General features: G+C 36.6%; 1 protein-coding gene across 1 annotated transcript in view; it reads right to left on the bottom strand.

The window, feature by feature from the left end:
- Window positions 1-15,941: 15,941 nt before the first annotated feature.
- Window positions 15,942-19,287, bottom strand: part of vps8 (VPS8 subunit of CORVET complex) — a 345,245-nt gene continuing 341,899 nt past the window's right edge. Inside the window, exon 46 of the mRNA XM_088930095.1 lies at window positions 15,942-16,158. Coding sequence (XP_088786221.1) covers window positions 16,015-16,158 — 144 coding nt within the window. The 3' untranslated portion in view covers window positions 15,942-16,014. The remainder of the gene's footprint in view (window positions 16,159-19,287) is intronic.

The raw sequence follows: 19,287 nt of genomic DNA, 5'->3' as shown, positions 1-19,287 counted from the left end.
ATGCTTAAAATGTTTAGGGAGAAATGGAATACTGGTGTGTATGTTTTCTTTAAAGTACCGAGACCAGCCATATACTGAACGTTTAAGTTCCAAAATTAATATCGTTTATGGACTTCACACGCGTTGCAGTATGCTCCTATTCTTTTTATGCTCAGGCACTAAAATCTCCCTTCTGCTTTGTGTAAGGATGGTATCAAGAGCAATCTTAAGTGGTGAGAAAGCTGTGTTCAATGTATTTAAGGGACTCAAAAGTAAAAGAAGATGCTTCATATTGCTTGACTAATTTTAAAAACCAAGTTATAAATGCAGACGCTCCCTCGGTGCCGCGCCGGGTGTAAATATCAAAGTATACATTCCCAACAAGAATTGTACCCATCTGTCATGCAAATAAAACACCTTGAATTGAATTGAGGGAGAGATGGGGGTAGTGGGACAGAGATACTGTAGACAGACTCAAGGCAAATAAGATACTTATGGGTACGCAGACATTCACGACAGCAACATACGAAACGTTTGCACGTACTGTATAGTTAAGTTATTACTTGGTTTTCAAAGTGCAACGAAATACAATATTGTTGTTGCTGCTGTTCTGGTTGTTTTTATCCCGTAAAGCGTTTTGAGAAGCCACCTTTAAAGGCGATATATACTGTAAAACCACTGATTCTTATGGAATGTGTTCCGCGGGAGATTCAAATTTTTATTTATTTATTTTTTAATCGCGTATCTTAGGAAATCTCAGTATAACTTTGTTCATGAACAGTGGCATGTTACATTATCATTCGTTTTTTTAACAAGGCTCGCCAGCTAATGTGAATCGAAACCTGTCTTGCTAGCTTTTAAAGTCGTGCATGTGTAAACTGTACTAGAGGGCATGCAAGTTACTCTGCCCCTTTCAGCGGCAGGGAGTCCCTCTGCTGCAACACACAGCAGACAGAACGGGAGACTATTGCCTTTCATATCTGACACCAGTGAAGTAAAAGGGGTGTCTAAAGGGGTGATTTTAGACCACATTTTAGTTACTTTATTTTGTTTACTTTTAACATTTCTGTAATTTACAGTAGATGTCACAATAGAAGCCCGAAGCCTATTATACTCAGTCTAGCCTTGGATCCTCTGAGTCCCTTGACTCAGTTATTGCATATTAATTTCTTGAGATACGCGATTCCATATTATATTCCCTTTTAATCAAATTCTAAAAGTATGCTTGTTGACTCCGGTATCGCGTTACTTAAAGACTTCGATGCTTAAAATGTTTAGGGAGAAATGGAATACTGGTGTGTATGTTTTCTTTAAAGTACCGAGACCAGCCATATACTGAACGTTTAAGTTCCAAAATTAATATCGTTTATGGACTTCACACGCGTTGCAGTATGCTCCTATTCTTTTTATGCTCAGGCACTAAAATCTCCCTTCTGCTTTGTGTAAGGATGGTATCAAGAGCAATCTTAAGTGGTGAGAAAGCTGTGTTCAATGTATTTAAGGGACTCAAAAGTAAAAGAAGATGCTTCATATTGCTTGACTAATTTTAAAAACCAAGTTATAAATGCAGACGCTCCCTCGGTGCGCTGCTCTGGTGCGCCGGCTGTTACACAGTGCCTGTCTGCCGTAAGCGTTACAATATACATACCCAACACTGCTTGTACCCATCTGTCATGCAAATAAAACACCTTGAATTGAATTGAATTGAGGGGAGAGGGGGGGAATACTAAAGCCAATACTGGCTCAATACCCTCAATGGGCTTTGACGTGCTAATGCGTTGGTTTAACAGTCCGGGTGTGGCAGGCTTCCAATGTCAACTCGACTCGATTGGAAGACAATGAACGTATTTTAGCCCTAAATGAATTAATAGCAAACATGGTTTACATAAAATACATTTTTCCAAGAAAGTTTATAATAATACGATCTATAGTTGAAATCTGAGCCTACTTTAAAAATAAAGGAAAAGCATTTTCAGAGAGTAATCATGCTGTGTTTATGTAGAAAAAGCGATTAGGTTTACGAGCAATCTAATTACCTATTCGCTTAAAACGCTATTAAAAATTTACTCTGTTGCACACACACACACAATAGAAGCAGGCACCGCTGTCAGAAGGGAAGATATGTTCAAAATATCGCAAATATCGATCATGTTGCGATATTTTGAAATATAAAAGTCAATTGATTGTCCATAATATCGCTATTCTATTTTTTCGAAGAAATGTTTGTTAAAAGAAAAGACCAGCACCAGCTGGATTCGAAAACACAACCTGTCAGCTGGTAGTCACGTCTACAAGACAGCTCACATGAACAGGCAGGCGAAACAGCCCTACACAGCCCTGTCGCAGCACACGAATACCATTATTAAATTCTTTAGATACGCGATTCCATATTATATTCCCTTTTAATCAAATTCTAAAAGTATGCTTGTTGACTCCGGTATCGCGTTAGTTAAAGACTTCGAAGCTTAAAATGTTTAGGGAGAAATGGAATACTGGTGTGTATTTTTTTCTTTAAAGTACCAAGACCAGCTATACACTGTATGTTTATGTTCCAAAATTAATATCGTTTATGACCTTCACACGCGTTACAGTATGCTCCTATTCTTTTTATGCTCAGCTACTAAGATTTCCCTTCAGTGGTAAAATTCAATACCTACAACGGGCACAGCAAAGACGTTTACTGTCTTTCTACGACAGACCAACGGACCACGAGTGCCCCTGTCGGTCAACCAATCACGTACTGCGGTGCCCCGCGTCATCTTGCGTCATACTGAGCGACGTCACCTGCGGTACGTGTCTGTAACGCGCACTTTGAATGGCTGCATCTGTAAGGCAAAGCGCAGGTCCAAACAATAAGTGTGGAAGATTTCCTGTAATTGTGTGCATCTTATTTTAGTGACATTTTTAACTTGCATTTTCAGAGGTCCTTATTTTACAAATTATACTCTTTCTGTGGAGGAAATCTACTTTTTTGATTCCAGAAACTGCCAGGCTAACAACCATCATCTTACAAAAACTCTCAGTTTACAGAGCAACTCTCAAAGAACTTCAATTTAAAACATAACTTGATTTATTCCTAGGCTTCTTAACAAACAGGTCTCATTCACTACACTTCCACTGAAACACCACAGGGCTGTGTCTTGTCCCCCATGTTTTACATTTCGTACATGAATAAGTGTCAGAGCAAACACAAATACATCTCAATATGTTTGTTGATAACACAGCTCTGGTCATCTTATTAAAATACCCGTAAAACCATGGGCCCATTCTAAATGACATTTAATAAATGGTGTAATGACTTATCTTTGAAGTTAAATGTCTTGAGGAGAAAGGAACATTTTAGGAAAAATGCAACACCCCTATATTAGTGGTCAGACTGTAGAAATTGTCAACAATTATGTGTGACTGGACTCATAGGCACACCTAAGATGTGACAAATGCTGTGAGACCGTTTATAAAAAAGGCCAACAGAGACTCTTTTTTCTTAGGAAACTCAGCAATTTCAAGATAGAACTATTTTCAAATTTTTCTATAAGTTATGTATTGAAAGTGTCTTAACATACTATCTCACTTGTTGGTTTAGCAACATCAGATTTGTTAATTATGATAGGTTGGTAAAACTAGTGAAAATAAGTAGGTAAATAATAAAGTCATGGTAATAGCAGAAGGGATGGCTACTTTTTACTTTCTAATACTTGAGTAAGTGAATACCAGTAAGAGATTATGACTTTGTACTTTACTTGAGTTTTTTTCTCAAATGGAAACTTACTTTTACTGAATTACTTATTTTTAGAAAATACAATACTTTTATTCAAGAAACATATTTGAGTACGGTTTACACCCATGTCTTTGCATCCTCTTTCTTTCCTAAAACCCATCTGTGCATCACTCAGTAAAGGTTCCACCTTACACCTAGTATGCTGCTCCAATATTTTGCATACTGCACATTTTTCCAGTATGACTTAATAATGATATTCCTCTTTATGTGCTACAGTCTTTCTTGCTTCCCTTCTTTTTCCAAACTGGTGCAAACACTGCATGCCATCAGTCTTCTGGAACCTTTATCTTCTTCCATGCCCATTGAAATATTTTTAGAATGGCTTCAATTGTAATTCTGTCCACTCTGACTGCTTTGTTCTTTGGGCTGGTCATGACTAACTGCCTAACTTCAGATGTTAATATGATAGGCTCTTCAAATTCTGGATTACTAGATTCAAAAATATACTTATTGTTTCTTTTGACGGCTGGATTAAGGAGGCCACTAGAGTATGCCTGCCATCTCTTGCAACATCTTGATGCAACTGTATCACTGAGGGGATTTCCATCCTTACCAATTATCACCATTGTTGGATTTTACAGTTTATTAATCTCATGGCTTTCCCTTCTCCACCCTTAAAACAGACCATCTCTTTAAATACATGCTCAAGCTTTTCTCCAGAACTGTTGTTTTCTTCTGTCCCCCACAGTGTTGAGACAACAACAAAAACATTTACTCTCTTCAATCTCCTCCAAGAATGGAGCTTTAACTCTTCTTTAATCAGGATGCTACTGTTACATGTAATTCCAATGACTCTCTCCTAATCTCCTCCAAGATTGCAGTTCACACTCTTTCCCTTATGGGGGATAATACAGGTAAGCCTGTATTATCTACTGCTTTCTCACAAACTCCTATCATTCTGTTTCATTCCTAAAACGGTTGTTACTCATATCCAAGGGGTCAACTCCAAGCTTCTAACTTGATGGCATAAATAGCTTATGTCTGGCTCTAGGCTCATTCACAGCCCAGATGCTCCTCTCTCGCCATATCCTAAAGTTTTACCTTTCTTTTCTGTTTCTGCTTCAGGAGGGTCACTTCTACTCCTGTATTTTAGCATAACTGATCAGGCAGCTGTATTTATATGGCAGCTTCACACTCACTGGCTCTGTGAGCTTTTGCACCTCACCCCACTGTTCCGAGTCTACTTTCACTCTCTTACATGATCTTTGAGAGACACTCAACCAGAATTCTCTCTCTACTGAGGCTAGTTTAAAACTGACAGCCAGGGCTATTCTCTGTTCAGGAAAGTATTCAATCTGATCTTATAGATCTTTTAATATTTACATATATTAAATGTTGATTTGCAGTGTAATGGAAAATGGAAACTTCCTATCAAATAAACCCATCACTAATCAGTGCTTGTAGTTTTTAATTTAGCTAATGTCACTAAAAACATGAAGTAAAAAACTACATTTTCCACTGTACCACACATTCAGTCATCTAATCAGTGTTGCATTGGCATCATTGGCGGTTACTTTCTTTAACAAATTGCCTTTTGAGGACAATAAAGACTGTGTCTTGAATTAATCAAATAAATATAATAAATATGTATGCATTTTTTTATTTTATCACAGTATATTAAATTATTAAATTTAATTAATACAATTAATATTAACTATAAGTGTAGTAATAAATTAGAAACAAATTAAATCACCATTTCAAAAATTGTAATTAGTTTGAATAATGGAATACAGTTGACCAAAATTGAATTTTACACATTATCTGACCCATTGTCATTTGTAATAATTAAAAAAACAGGTTGTGAGAATAAAAAGCATGTTTATGTTGTTACAGCAGGACTCACAAACTATTTTGCAAGGATGAACCTCTGAATGAATATAGTAGTTTTCCCAGGATCATGTATGTAGCCATGAACTCTGTGGGATGCAGAGGCAAACAATCCAAAATTGTAATCCAGAAGCAAGGTCGATAGGCAAAGCTAGAGATCAGTTAACCAGAAAGAGCCAAGACAAACCGAGAAGACTATCCAAAAGGCAAAATCCAAGAGACGAGATCGAAAAGGGAAAAGTTAAGTCCAAAAACCAGGAAATCCAATGAGACAAAAATGCTCACTAGAGAACTCTAAAGACTGCTTCTCAATAGTGAATGTGGTTTGGTGTGTGAGGAACTTTAAATACTGAAGGGAGAGGGATGTAGTTGGACAACTACACCTAGCTACAGTACTTTAAAGATTCACTGTATCACATTGTAGTTTTAAAGAGTAGTGCAGTACTTAGAAGTCCTTAGTAGAAGTTGCAAAGAAGATTCATTTAGGTTTGGAAATAGGAGGACACTGAGAAAATGTTTGTGAACTCTCTAGGTTTGTCCATTTTCTCATATATTTTAGACTTGAAATTATTGTTATATCTTCATGACAGTCTTAACTAAAGATGACAACCTGAATAAATGTATAACACAAAGAGATATGATACAATTGGATAATTTCATTAACAACATGATCCAAATAAATCAATAAAATAAACGACAGAATAGAATAAAATAGAAGTTGCATTTACTCTTTCAGTTTTTATTGCCTTTGAGCAACCGGGAATGGGAAGTTCTTAATCAACTGTGCTCACTACTCACTACTAGAATCCACACTCTAGTGTCGGAGAAATGAAGACAAGGTACACAATCCCACAAGAGCAGAGGGCTCATACGAAGTAAGGGCATAATAACACACTTGAAATTCACTTGAATGTCAGCCCCTCAAGTATATTCTCGTTCAATTACAAACCCAACTTCAATGGCACTTAGTCAATCGTGCATGATTATGTTGTTAGTGTTATTGTTGTTTATTCAGCACTTTTACAGGTTCTTTTAAACACTAGTCATTAAGAACACTGAATTATATTGCTGTTACAATAAAACCATCCATGCACACGCAGTTTTAAATACAGTAATTATAAAAGATCTACACACAAGTATCTATCTATTGATAGCATTGTGGTCACAGTCAGATAATGTTATTGCGTAGATTAGATCCTCTTTAGTGTAGGGATCGACCTTTGTTCTAAACTTGTGGCTTTAAAGGTTAAGTTCATCAGAAGCCCCTGCCTGCAAACCAAAGTGTATTCTTGCAGCTCCTTCTAAAATCCATGCAGTCCTGGATAGCTGTGCTTGATAATAGGCACATTGTAACAGGCTTCTTTCCAGCAGAGGACTACAAATTGCTTTTTTTTTCCAAAGCAGGCTGGTCAGCATTTTTTAATACAAGATCTTTTGCTATGAAGAAACTCAAAGGGTCAGTATTTTATGTGTGTATTCCCCTCATTAGGATAATGAATCCCAGTTCCCCAGAACTCAGACTCACTTTGACACTGCGAGACTCCAGGCTAATTAGCCTCTGGCAAAAACATAGAACAACATCAAATGGACAAGAAGCAAATCCAGCAGTCACTTTGTATCTGATCTAAAAAGACACCATCAACTTTCTGCTTTTTTCATAGCCCCTCATTGGAGACATATGGCTTTTACTTGCATTGCAAAAGAAAACAGTAAGGGACAGATTCTGAAATTGTGTAACTCTTATTTTACATATTTGTTAGCGTTTCACTAACAATGGAACACCTTCAGGACCAGGAGTGAGTGTTAATGTAACCAGGTGGTTACGGAGGGGATATTTGAAATCTGACACTGAAATTGGTAGCTGTCGCTTTAAGACATGCATGTACAGTATGAGTGACATCAGCGCGCCAGTAATTGTGGGAGTGGACATCGTAAAGTTGAGCGTGGTGTGTGGCTACGTGTGATGTGAATGCAGAGAGCATGTGTGTCTTGGATGAGACGAGATCAAAGAGGAAATTGCCACTACCGTATTTTTTCGTTGTCTTAGTTATTTTAGTAGCGCTTTGTGCATCCTGGTGTGTGTATATCTCCACGTATATCTATGTGAAGCTTTTGGGTTAAAGGTTATACTGCATCCAATCTAAGTTCTGTTACAGAAAATAATACAACCACTCATTTTTATGAATTCATGCAGATCCAGAATAAAAAGAATCCCCATTTCAGTTTATTGTAGTACGGTATGTTCTTTCCCGGGTTACATTAATATAAAGTAAAAGTTGACTCTGTAACAAATCTCTTCTCATGCAATTCAAGAATATAATACTAGACTCAATAAATAAACAGTATAATCCTAATGAGAAAAAAATGCTTCTAACTATGCATATACACAGGTACACACGTCACATTATTGGTGGCCTTCAGATTTATTAATTGTGTTTCTCATTACCTTTGAGAAACACTAACAAAAACATCATGTAACAGAAAAAAAATGGATTGGATGAGTGCTGCTTAAAAAATATCAAATGTTATATTGTGTAATACTGCCAGCATCGTCATATTCAAGGGATGGTACTTTTCTCGAGACATCATTCAGTTTTTGGATACATTTTCCGACTAGTGCTTAGACGGCCATGAGGGAACGCCAGCATCTATGATGCCGGCAACAGGAGATAGATGGTTAGGTGATAGATGTGCACCCAGTTCCTCCCTAGTCATCAATCAATTTGATAGCAGGTGGGCCTTTAGTGGAGGACACTTTACAGAGTGAAAGAAGGTGACCACACTCCATGTGCCTTGTTTTACTGTGAGTAATTGGCTTATTTACAGTATAATCCATTGAGAAGGAAGCGAACCACAGCAAGACCTGAAGCTAAACAAGAAGAAATAAACCCATAACCCGAGCCTGGAAGAATGTCATAATCCCAGAGAATTAGTAAGAGAGAACCAAACTTCAAGATACAAAAACTTTAAAAACTACAAAAGAGGACCTCAACTGGATTAAGACTAAGGGTCAGATGAGAGAGCTGAATGAAATACGAACATGGAAAGAGCATATGGAGTCTGGAGAGAACTGTTTTCTTTTGTTTGGGAAATATGGTGTTTTTCAAAGAACAACATACTGGTGACAAGTTAGTGGCCCCTGGTATTCAGATAGGAAACTTTAGTCAGTCAGGAGTACAAACTATGAGCTAGGCTTTCTTTAAGTTTATTTTTCCCATTAATTTAGATAGCTTATCAAACTGACTTATTAGTCACTGAGTAACTGTCTGCAGGTTTGTCTGCATGCTTCCTCATCTATATCAGTGCCCGCCTGATGTCTGTGTCTCCCTCAGCTTCACAATTGTAATCTTAATAGCATTACACAGAACAAAGACAAAGATTAATAAGTCCAGAAAACAAATGGATCATATTTATTCAAACTCATGTAGTATTTTGTAAATCTTCCTCTGGCATGAATTAAACTCACCAAGATGCCTCCTCTGAGGCTATAAGGTTCTGGTGCTTCTGATGACATAAAGTATTTCTGTCAAATCATCTTAGTAGAATTATTCTACATCCTGCAGACCTTTTGTTTTTTATTTGTGAACTGCTTCTCTGGATTGAGGACTGGAAAGAGAACATTTATTTTATGTGGAGTTAATAATTTCGGTGTTGATTTTGATGTATTTTTCTGTAGCTGCCAGCTTGTGTTAGAAATCTCAAGGGTAACAATCTGGGACTTACTGGTGCCTCCTGACCCACTTGTCTTTTTTTATGAAAATTACATGAATGATAATAATAATAATAATAATAATAATAATAATTAAAACAATAATAATCATCATTATCTTTCTTTCGTATACAGCCTTTAAAAATAACCGAAGTACTTTACAGTAAGAAAAAAAGCACATAATGAGGGGGACAGCAGAATTACACAAAGGGGCAGAAAAAGAACCACTTAAATGAAAACTCTTCTAAAGAAGAAGGATATAGCAAGAGAAGACCCTGTCACCCATAGTAAGTAAACGAGATTGGGGGACAGACAAGAGAGTACTAAGGTGCCAAGCCATGTAGAGCATCATAAATGAGCATGAGGTTTTTGAAGAACATGAGGTTTTTATCAGATTATTATCGAAACCTGATACAGTAGTAAGCCAGTGCAAAGACTCCAGGATAGGAGTAATTTGATTACTTGCAAAAAACCTGGTCACAATTCTGGCTGCCAAATTCTAGACATACTGAGATTTGTTCAGTGTATTTAGACATCCTAGTTAGTAGAGCTTTACAGCAATCAATTTGAGAAAAGATGAACGTGTTGACCAGCTTTTCAGCTACATTTAGTGACAACATGAGATATAGTTTGGTGATATTTCTGAGGTGGAAGAATTATGTTTTACAGTATTTTGCACGTTGGTCCATTGTCAAACCTGGATCAAATACCACCCGCAAGTTAAAGTACTGTACAGTGCCATCCATAGATAGGGTTACTGCCTTGGCTTTACATAAGTAATGGAAGGTGCCAAGAAGCATGCCTTCCATCTTGTCACAGTGTAAATGAAAGAAATTTCATTTAAAGCCATTCCAGTGTCAGGTTTAGTACGGACATATATTTGAGTATCATCACCATAAAAATGATAATTTAGACCATGTGTCTTAATAGCTGACCAAGTGGGAACATGTAAATGCTGAAGTATACAGTAGGTGGCCCAGTATCAAGCCCTGAGGAACACCAGACTTAAGCCCAACTTCAGAACTGAAACCCCCAAGAGAGACAAATATAGTATACAACATACACTTGTGTTTTATTCCTGGCACAAGACTGCAGTTGCCACTTTACCAAGTTGCCTTATATCTTTTAATAACTTGCACTACAATGGAATGTGTTATATTCTGTTATTTTTTGGATTCTTAACTGGCCATTTCTCAACTTGTGATGATTTGATGACCGTTTTCCTGAAGTCTTTGGAGTGTTTTCTGACCTTAACAATGATGGTCTATGTTACTTCTAAGTGTTTTCAAATGATTTTTTTTGCTCATGTTAGCTCCTTTTATATCACAAAGAAGAAACCTTCTGAGGTCTCCATATATATACAGCTATAGACTGTACTGAGAAAATGTTTGTAGACCCCTTAGATTGGTCCATATTATTTTATGTATTTGGCCTAAAACATAATCAGATCATTAAACTATTAATAAAAATGAAAATAACCTGATATAATGTATTATACAAATACATAAAATATATTTGGATAAATACAATAGTACAACAGTAAATACACTCATTTGAATAACTATTTGATTTTTTAGATTCAGGTACTAGTGACACCTCCTTCAGCAGCAATGGCTTCAGGTAGATGTTTCCTGCAATTTTATCAGTTTCTCTGTGACAGGTTTACCTCACTTCAGGTGATTGTTTGAGGCCTGAGCACATTCACAAATCACAATGTAAAGAAAAATACAGTGAAATGATAATTTATTTAAGCTATGGTCTGCAATACATACAAGAAAACACCTACTCTAACACCCAAACATCAACTATCACCATAAATCCCTTCATATACACCAAATGTAGTCAAAATGAAACGCATGTGAGTATGTGACAGTCTCTCTTCCTCTATTTAAAAATTAAGGTACTTACCAAATGTGAATCTGCACACAAATGATAGAGCCCAAACAACTTCTAGTGTCAGGTCAGGTGAAACTTACATGCTCACTATTGCTGGCCTGATACAGTCTCACATTGGCTTTTATGAAATCAAATTCATGGTATTGTCAGTGATAACAAACTCTCTGGAAACTGAGACCGCAAACAATAATACTACCACCATCATGTTTGACAATTAGAATTGGGTTCATCTGTTAAACGGCAGTGTTTGGCTTTCACTACTCTAAAATTTTTCATTGTGACTAAAAAGTTCAAATTTTGACTCATCTGTCCATAGAACATTCTTGCGGATCATCTAGGTGCTCTTCGGCAAACATGTGGTAATGTTCTTTTTTAGAGAGCAATGGTTTCTCCCTGGCTGTCCTTCCATTAAGACCATTTCATTCAATCTTCTTCTAATGGCTAAGGCATGAACATTGACTTTTGCCACATTAAGAGGCCTGCAGATCCTTGGATGTTACTCTGTTGTTCTTTGTGACTGCCTCGATGATTTTCTGGGTTGCTCTTGGGGAAAGTTTGGCAGGATGGCCCATCCTGAGTTGAGCTGTTTTCCATTTGTAGACTGTCTCACAGTGGATGGATGGAATCTTAAATGTACAGAAATAGTTTTGTAACCCTCTCCAAACTGATGAGCATCAAATACTCTTTTTCTGAGTTCCTCTGTAATTTTCATATAGTGAAGACTGAACTTACAAAGTCTATGACCATTATGTAGGCCAGAGCTGCCCAAACTCAATCCTTGTTTACTGCTACACAATTATTTCACCACCTGATTCTAATTAATCCCTTTAAGTTTGCCAAGAAATCTGTACTGTATGTTCATTTATTATTTTACATACACTGATTCTTATTCCTTTTTCTACTTCATTCATCATCGCAACTCATAAAACACTGAACTGATAAATATAAACCGTTTTTGTTAAGAATAGAGAGGTTTTGACTGAACAATTATTGTGTTATTGTAAGAAAGTGTAATTCACATGATTATATTAGAGGTTCACAAGTGTTTTCACCATGCCGTATCTCTAGAAGCCTCCATTTCACTTCCAAAGAGGAGAAATTACTTTTTTTATTTTATTTAATGGAATACTTAGATGCATAAAAATGTTACTGAATAAATGTGATTTGTTTTCTTGAACTGACTTTGCTCAGTATGATTTTATCATGGTTATAGTATAACACTGTAAGATATTTAACCAAGACTAATTTTTAATTCATTCTGTTATATGAATACATCAGATATGACTTCATATACCCAATTTTGTAGGTAGACAATGGGAGTTATTAGAGTGTATGGAAACATGCAATTCAGTTTTTGCTACTGTCTATAAGACAGAATACAGTGTATCAATATTATAAACATTAATACTCAACAGGTGTTATGCTCAACTAAATTTTCTCAGCAAGCAATAATATTCTTTGCATTTCCATATACCTGTATGTATATTGTTTAATCAACAAAAATGGTAGAACTATCCGGAACACATTTAAATCTTAGTTTTTTAAAATACAATTGTAATCCAATGATAATGCACAGCTACATAACAGCACTCCAATGAAGACCTTCAACGTGAAATACATTTCAAAGGTCTTTTTTTTAACGGACTGGAATTTGAAAATAAAACTAAAGTTGTATGTGACACCATTGCAAGAGTGAAGTGATCACAATGTTAATGAGATGAACTTCTAGAAGAAAGTAATTGTTAAGTAAAGGAAATTAATAAAAACTATAAAGAAGAACTTCTTATATGATCTTCTTCTTCTTTTTCACAGCCTTAGTCCCAGACTGTCCTGGGGTCAGCTGCTTTGGTTGCTCTTCTCCACTTGTCTCTGTCGAGCACATCTTCCTCACTCACTTCACATACCTCCATATCTTTTCTCACACAATCTTATATGATGACGAGATTAAATCAATAAATTTCCAGGACTAATTTGGGTAGAAACTAACTTTAGATAGAAGGTCATGGATGAATCGATGGAAAGACTTTCATTGAGCAGTGGACTGGTAATGGTTGCAGATATTTTTAGCCTCTACCAATGACATTATATTTGATGAATTACTAATAAGGTCTTTTCACATTTGTTTTCCATTTATTCACAAATTTCCTGAAGACTGTTGAGGGAGTCCAATCCTCCACTTCTCACTGTATGGGTTTTATTTGATTTAATTTAGGACTTTGACTGGGCAACTCAATGGCATTCATTCTCTTCTTACTTCTTATTAATCAACTCTGGAGTGACTACTGTATGTGGAAAACTTCTGAGCTGAGGTCAGACCAGCACTGATGCAAAAAACCTTCCCTACCCTAATATGATCCTTATTCTACTAAGCTTTCTGTATTGTTTTACATTCTGGAACCTCTAATTGGCAGATCCTGTTTCACCAGGATTGCTTCCTTTACAAGTGATGCACTGGACACAGCAGCAGTAGCAACCTTTAACCATTCATGTTGTTTCCACAGGTGACTGAACCTTTCGACCACAGTTATCAAATAAGACTTAACTGGTCAATCCAAAAACAAGAACAGACAACTGCTGAGTGTTGAATCATAGAGGAATCAGACTGCAATAAGGCGGAGTTGATTCCACTCATAACCATGGGGAAATGTGAATATCTATTTAGCTCTCTTTCTGGAGTGTCCCTAAGCCACCCTCTAGTGGCTAAAACAAGACAGACTCAAAGCAGTACAGTTTGTTTGGTTCCTGCACTGAAAAACAAAATGTTATATAATTCTGCATTAAAAATAAAACATATAAGGCAAAATAATATTTAGTTTTTACATAAGCTAATGTAGTAATAGTATTACAAGTAATTCCTACATTTATAGAAATCTTCCACAGTGCTAAGAGATTTCAAATTTGCCAGCTTAAAGATACATGTACATACTGTACATACATACTTTTAATTAAAACTTACCAAGTAAACATCTTGTTGCTCTGATTACATAAAGCCAGATTATCTTTACTTAATGTTAACCATCATAAATGCCTAATTAAAATATTTTGACCGTCTCTGTGTTTGTTAGAGTAAATACAGTCTAAGAGGATCCGAGGGTAGTTCCCATCTGAAGGGCATCTAAAAAACATTTGAAAAGGATGAATAACCACTTGCCTGCAGACTGCATAAAAATGCAATGACTGAACCTTTCAACTTATCTCCATCCCTCAAAACTTCCTAAAGAGCATTGATCCAACTGTGGAAATCACAGTTGTAGCGGCAAGGCTCATTAAAAATACAGGAATTAAGTTTGCTTCTCCCTTGCCAGTCCCTCTCTCCCTCATCTCAGTGGTGCTGGATACAGAGAGGCCATTCTATTTGGTTCACATTTAAGGTTTTTTCTAGCTGATAGTTTCCTGATAAGGAACAACTCCCAACTCTCCAGCCACCCTAATAAATGGTCATCTCTGGCGCCTTACTGTCTGAGAGATTCCTTGGGAGAGTCTCATCCCAGGTTGTTTACAACCCTAATGTCAGAGAGCATGGTTACTCATCCTCCACCTCGATCAGCCAATCAGGAACTGGTAGGGCAGGGTAACCCCACGTGGGTCTCGAATGCCCGCAGAACATTCAACCAATGAACGACCGTAGTTCCTCCAGATAAAAGAGGCAGCACAGGGCCCAGAAGATGCCCCTCCAGGGCATTCTCAGACTTAGCTCGGATAATCACGTGATGGCCAGTGTGTCCGAGTGCCAGGACTTTACCTTGTTCTAAAAGTCGAGACCGGAGGTCGCCCGCGCGTAACCAAAGGATCCGCCCAAGGTTAGCCCAGCAGCAAGCTTCGTAAATCGCCGGTACCCCACCGTGAAAGCTCACCTGATCAACGAGTGAACTACGGTCGGAACTGTTGGCAGCTGAATCTCAGGATTCAGGACTAGCGCTACATCTGGATCGAACCGGTCTTCTTCCTGTCTAAAGAAGTGTGACTTGCTTGGACCCGCAGTCACTTTCCATGTGCACAATCTCTGCTAGTTAAGCCAGGACTAACTAGCTGGTCTTCAGAGAGCCCACTGCCAGCACGCCGCAGCAGAAATCTCTCCCCCCTTCTCCCACACCTCACGCCAGACCAGCACTGCCTGGCACTGGGCCAGAGGATGCCGACTGGACGCAGCAACAGCCTGCTGCTGTTCCCTTGTGTCCGTGGGAGGTCTGAATCCAAAGAGATTGGATGAGTATGTTACATTCTGCATTACAGCTCGAGAATTCAATTGTTACCTCAACCTGAGTTGATATCAATTTAATTCCTATGAATGATGTACTTGCTTTTGAGTATCTAGTGTAGAAGTTGTAATCAAATCTCGTTAACGAAACGGTATAAATGAATGGTATACTGAATGTATGTCTCTCTTGGTTTGTAACTCTTCGTGATTTAATATCTACCTTTTGTATTCTGCTAACCCTCACTCTTAAGATCTCGTATGTCTATATGCACATTTTATGTATTAATAAATGTATTCTCGTGTATTAGTATCCGTGTGTGTGCGTTGCTGAGTTATCCCGCAAGGTCGGTTTTCTAATAGCCATCAAAGAATCATTTGTGACTTACTGCTACAATTAATAATTGTCCCAGTAAATGCACAAAACCCCTACACAGTACTTAAGTCTGTCTTTTTGAATTATCGCTTCTCTTTATGTTGCTTCTCTTTATGATCTACTGTTGTGATTTTAAATAATCTGCAACAAGTGATAAAGGAAATAATACCTTTAGACAAAGTTGATAGACAAGATAGTGTTTTTATTAGTAAAGAACAATTTGTAGAGGCTCAAGTACTGTGGCTGGTGGCACACTACTCCTCTACAACCGGAGGGGGAGAGAGTTTAAGCTGGAAGTTTTCACTGTGGAAGATACTGCCACTTCCATGATTGGCTGGGTTCAGCAGGCTGGGCTTCTCGTTGCCACGGGAATTAGAAATCTCTGTGAGGATGGCAAGCTGAAAGACAACACAACAGATCCATGAGGTTACTACAGGAGATAATATGTCTTGTGGCACCTCCATTTAACACAAGAAAATTGAATTTTTCCCTTTTTAAGAGGGCAGGATATGTCAAACTTATTAAATGAAATACCAATAAATTATATGAATATGAGGCTACAAATCAGTCTGAAGAAGATTGAGTAAAACTAGGACTACTGTATGTTGCAGTCTTCAAAGAGAAGCACTTAATGAATAATGTTCAATTTTATTTATACTGTATTTAAAGGCTGCATGGAACAAATACATTTTGACCTTTGGTTCATATTTCTTCAATCCTAGAAACATGTATTGATCTCACTGTATGCATGGATTTTATGAAGGGTGCATGTTGTTTCTAATATTCTAGCATATCTTAAGCAATTTACATTTTTCACTATTGATTATGAGTTCATAATATAGTATAAATGGTACTTCATCTTGGCCAAAGACACATCACAGTGCTTGTGCAAATCCGTGTCCTGGGTTTCCTGGCAGGGTAGCTCTGTTCCATAGTCCTACAACCATTGGGTAAAAGTAGTTTCTACTTGTGTCCTCTGGTTTGTATTTTACTGCTTAATTTTAAGAAGTCTGCTTGGTTGTCTTCATCAAAGCCTTTGAGAATTTTGAAAACGTGCATCAGGTTTCCTCATAATCTTTCTTCAAAACTAAAAAGGTTCAATTCCTTCAGCCTTTCAGTGTAGAACATTCCCTTAAGCCCTGTTGTGCACAGTTACTTGCAAAAGTAGTCAAATGACTCCTTTTTAATAATGTCTCCAGTAGATGAATTACAAATGGTGTATACAAATTTGAAGCAAATATTCTTAGTCAAAGCCCAAATGCTCAAATTGAACATGTTTTATAGGTGAAAGATGTTAAGTGTCTGCTGAAGAAAATGCAAAAAAATATAAAAATACATTGATTGCATGCGCATTCACTGTCATGAGTCAAACATATAGTGAACACTACACTCTTACAAATTAAATTTGAAGTTATCAAACTTGATATACAGAGGAAGATGCATCAATTGTACAAAAATGTTTTCTGCAATTACCAACATAATCCTTCAATTCTGTAGAAAATTTTATACTGTGAAATATCTGTACTAAAAAACATTGGGATTGGATCAAGATAAAATTTGGTCCTTATGCTTTGATCAGTTCCTCATTATTTTTATTCACATGCTTTTACAATATTGTTTGCATTTTAGTCTTCACCCTTTTTTGGTTTATGGTACTTCACTGAGGGCTTGCAAGAAACCTGGTCTGAAAAGATACAGGCGGCTTCAATAAAAACACCTTAGATTTGGTTTCACTATATTGCCAAACACAATTAATAACCATTGTCTTAGAAATTAAACAAAATGTCTTTAATTAGTGGGTTTAAGGATATATTTGACTGATAATAACCTGCTTGTGTCTTTCTAGTCTGGATTTCTTGCTAATGATCCCTTTTTGGATGGTGATACTCTCTCATATTTACTACTTGTCTTTGATCTTCCTGCTGTTTTTAAAAGTATCCATCAAGTTATTATCTTAATTCATTTAGTAAAATATGCAGGTCTATTTTCAACTAATGTTCTCCTAATTTCAACTAATGTGCTCTTAATTTGTATGGTTTTGGTTTAACGAAGCTCAAGAATATACATTTTTTGTTCCTTAAAGGCAAATACAGTATATACAATATACAATATGGTTTGCAGGGGTGATAAGTATCACTTGTAACACACAGACAGCTGTGAAATCTTTGTCTCAGTGTTCTTCAAGCCACCCCTCATTTCCTATCATTTCATACTCAGTAAATAAATGTATAAAAATTATTTAATGTCTTAGTCTGTACCTTGTATATTGTATAATATTACATTCCTTATTTATGTATTGTATAAAATGTTAAACAATCTACAAAACAAAGCTACTGTGTGAACAACGTAAATGTAAGTCATTTTACAGAAACAATGAAAAGAACAAAATTGTCAACCTTAACAGACAATAAATAAAATTATTGAACTAAACAGTCTGCATTCAATCATCTGCCAAACACCTAAACGAAGAAGAAAATCTTTCATAATTTGATTTATGAGCCATCAACATAAATAGTATTTAAAATACTGAGAGTTAAAGGACCAGAAATAGCTGTGCATCTTAGAAGTGACTGTGGGCACATGACTCATGCATTTTCCATACTGTTTACTACCCACACCACTAACTACTTACATCCAAGTTTGGCATGATATTGATAAACAACAAAGTTAGTTTAAAATTAACTTTGAGTACATCTATATAAAAATATGTACATGTACATGAGTAACTATGGCCTTTATTTTTTTAATCTTCGAGTTAAGAATGGACCCATCCCATCCTTTTTACAGATGCAGCCATAAAAATGCACGGAGTAAGCTGCGGTATAACGCAGTAGGTGTGGCGCGTCAAAACGTTATACCGCAGTTATGATAATAGTATACTGAATCACCTTGTAAAACCACCAGGTGGCACTAATAAAGCTTAACCTTTCATGTACAGCATTTGAGGTGTCGCCAAAAAATGCCTAGTTTCGAATCCCGGTCACTGCTGAAGGACAATCTTTTTCCAATTAAGAACTTAAGTTGTATAATCTTTAGACTTTTAATAATTTTAAACTGTGTATTACAGCATGTTAATCATTAAACATTAAAAAGTCGGTATATTTTTTAAAAACAAGATTGCTCAGTTGGACGAAGGTACACAACCTTCCTCCACCTGCATCATAAATATTTTAATTATGCAGAAATACTTTATGCATCAAAGTCTTTACGGAAGATATTACTAATAGTATTAATAATGAATGACCTTGGACAGGCTGTAAGTTCAAAGTATTAACGTGGTCCACTTTCTTTGTAACCGTCTGCATCAGTTTAACTGTTGCGACACAAAAATACTTAATTGACAAAAAGTAACACCACAGCATTTCGTTGATCCGATCACGTATTCGTTTCCAATCATACAAAGTAGGTTTTGAGAATCTCCAATTCAGCATGCCTATAATGGTTTCCTAGAGATTGCTCATAAACTATATTAATTTAGGAACATAAACATATTATGTAAACTGTATATGGCTGGTATTGGTAGTTTA

The sequence above is a fragment of the Atractosteus spatula genome, chromosome 13, assembly GCF_055471065.1.
Source record: "Atractosteus spatula isolate fAtrSpa1 chromosome 13, fAtrSpa1.hap1, whole genome shotgun sequence".
In the NCBI taxonomy this organism is placed as follows: Eukaryota; Metazoa; Chordata; class Actinopteri; order Semionotiformes; family Lepisosteidae; genus Atractosteus; species Atractosteus spatula.
This window is presented reverse-complemented; position numbering and strand designations above follow the sequence as displayed.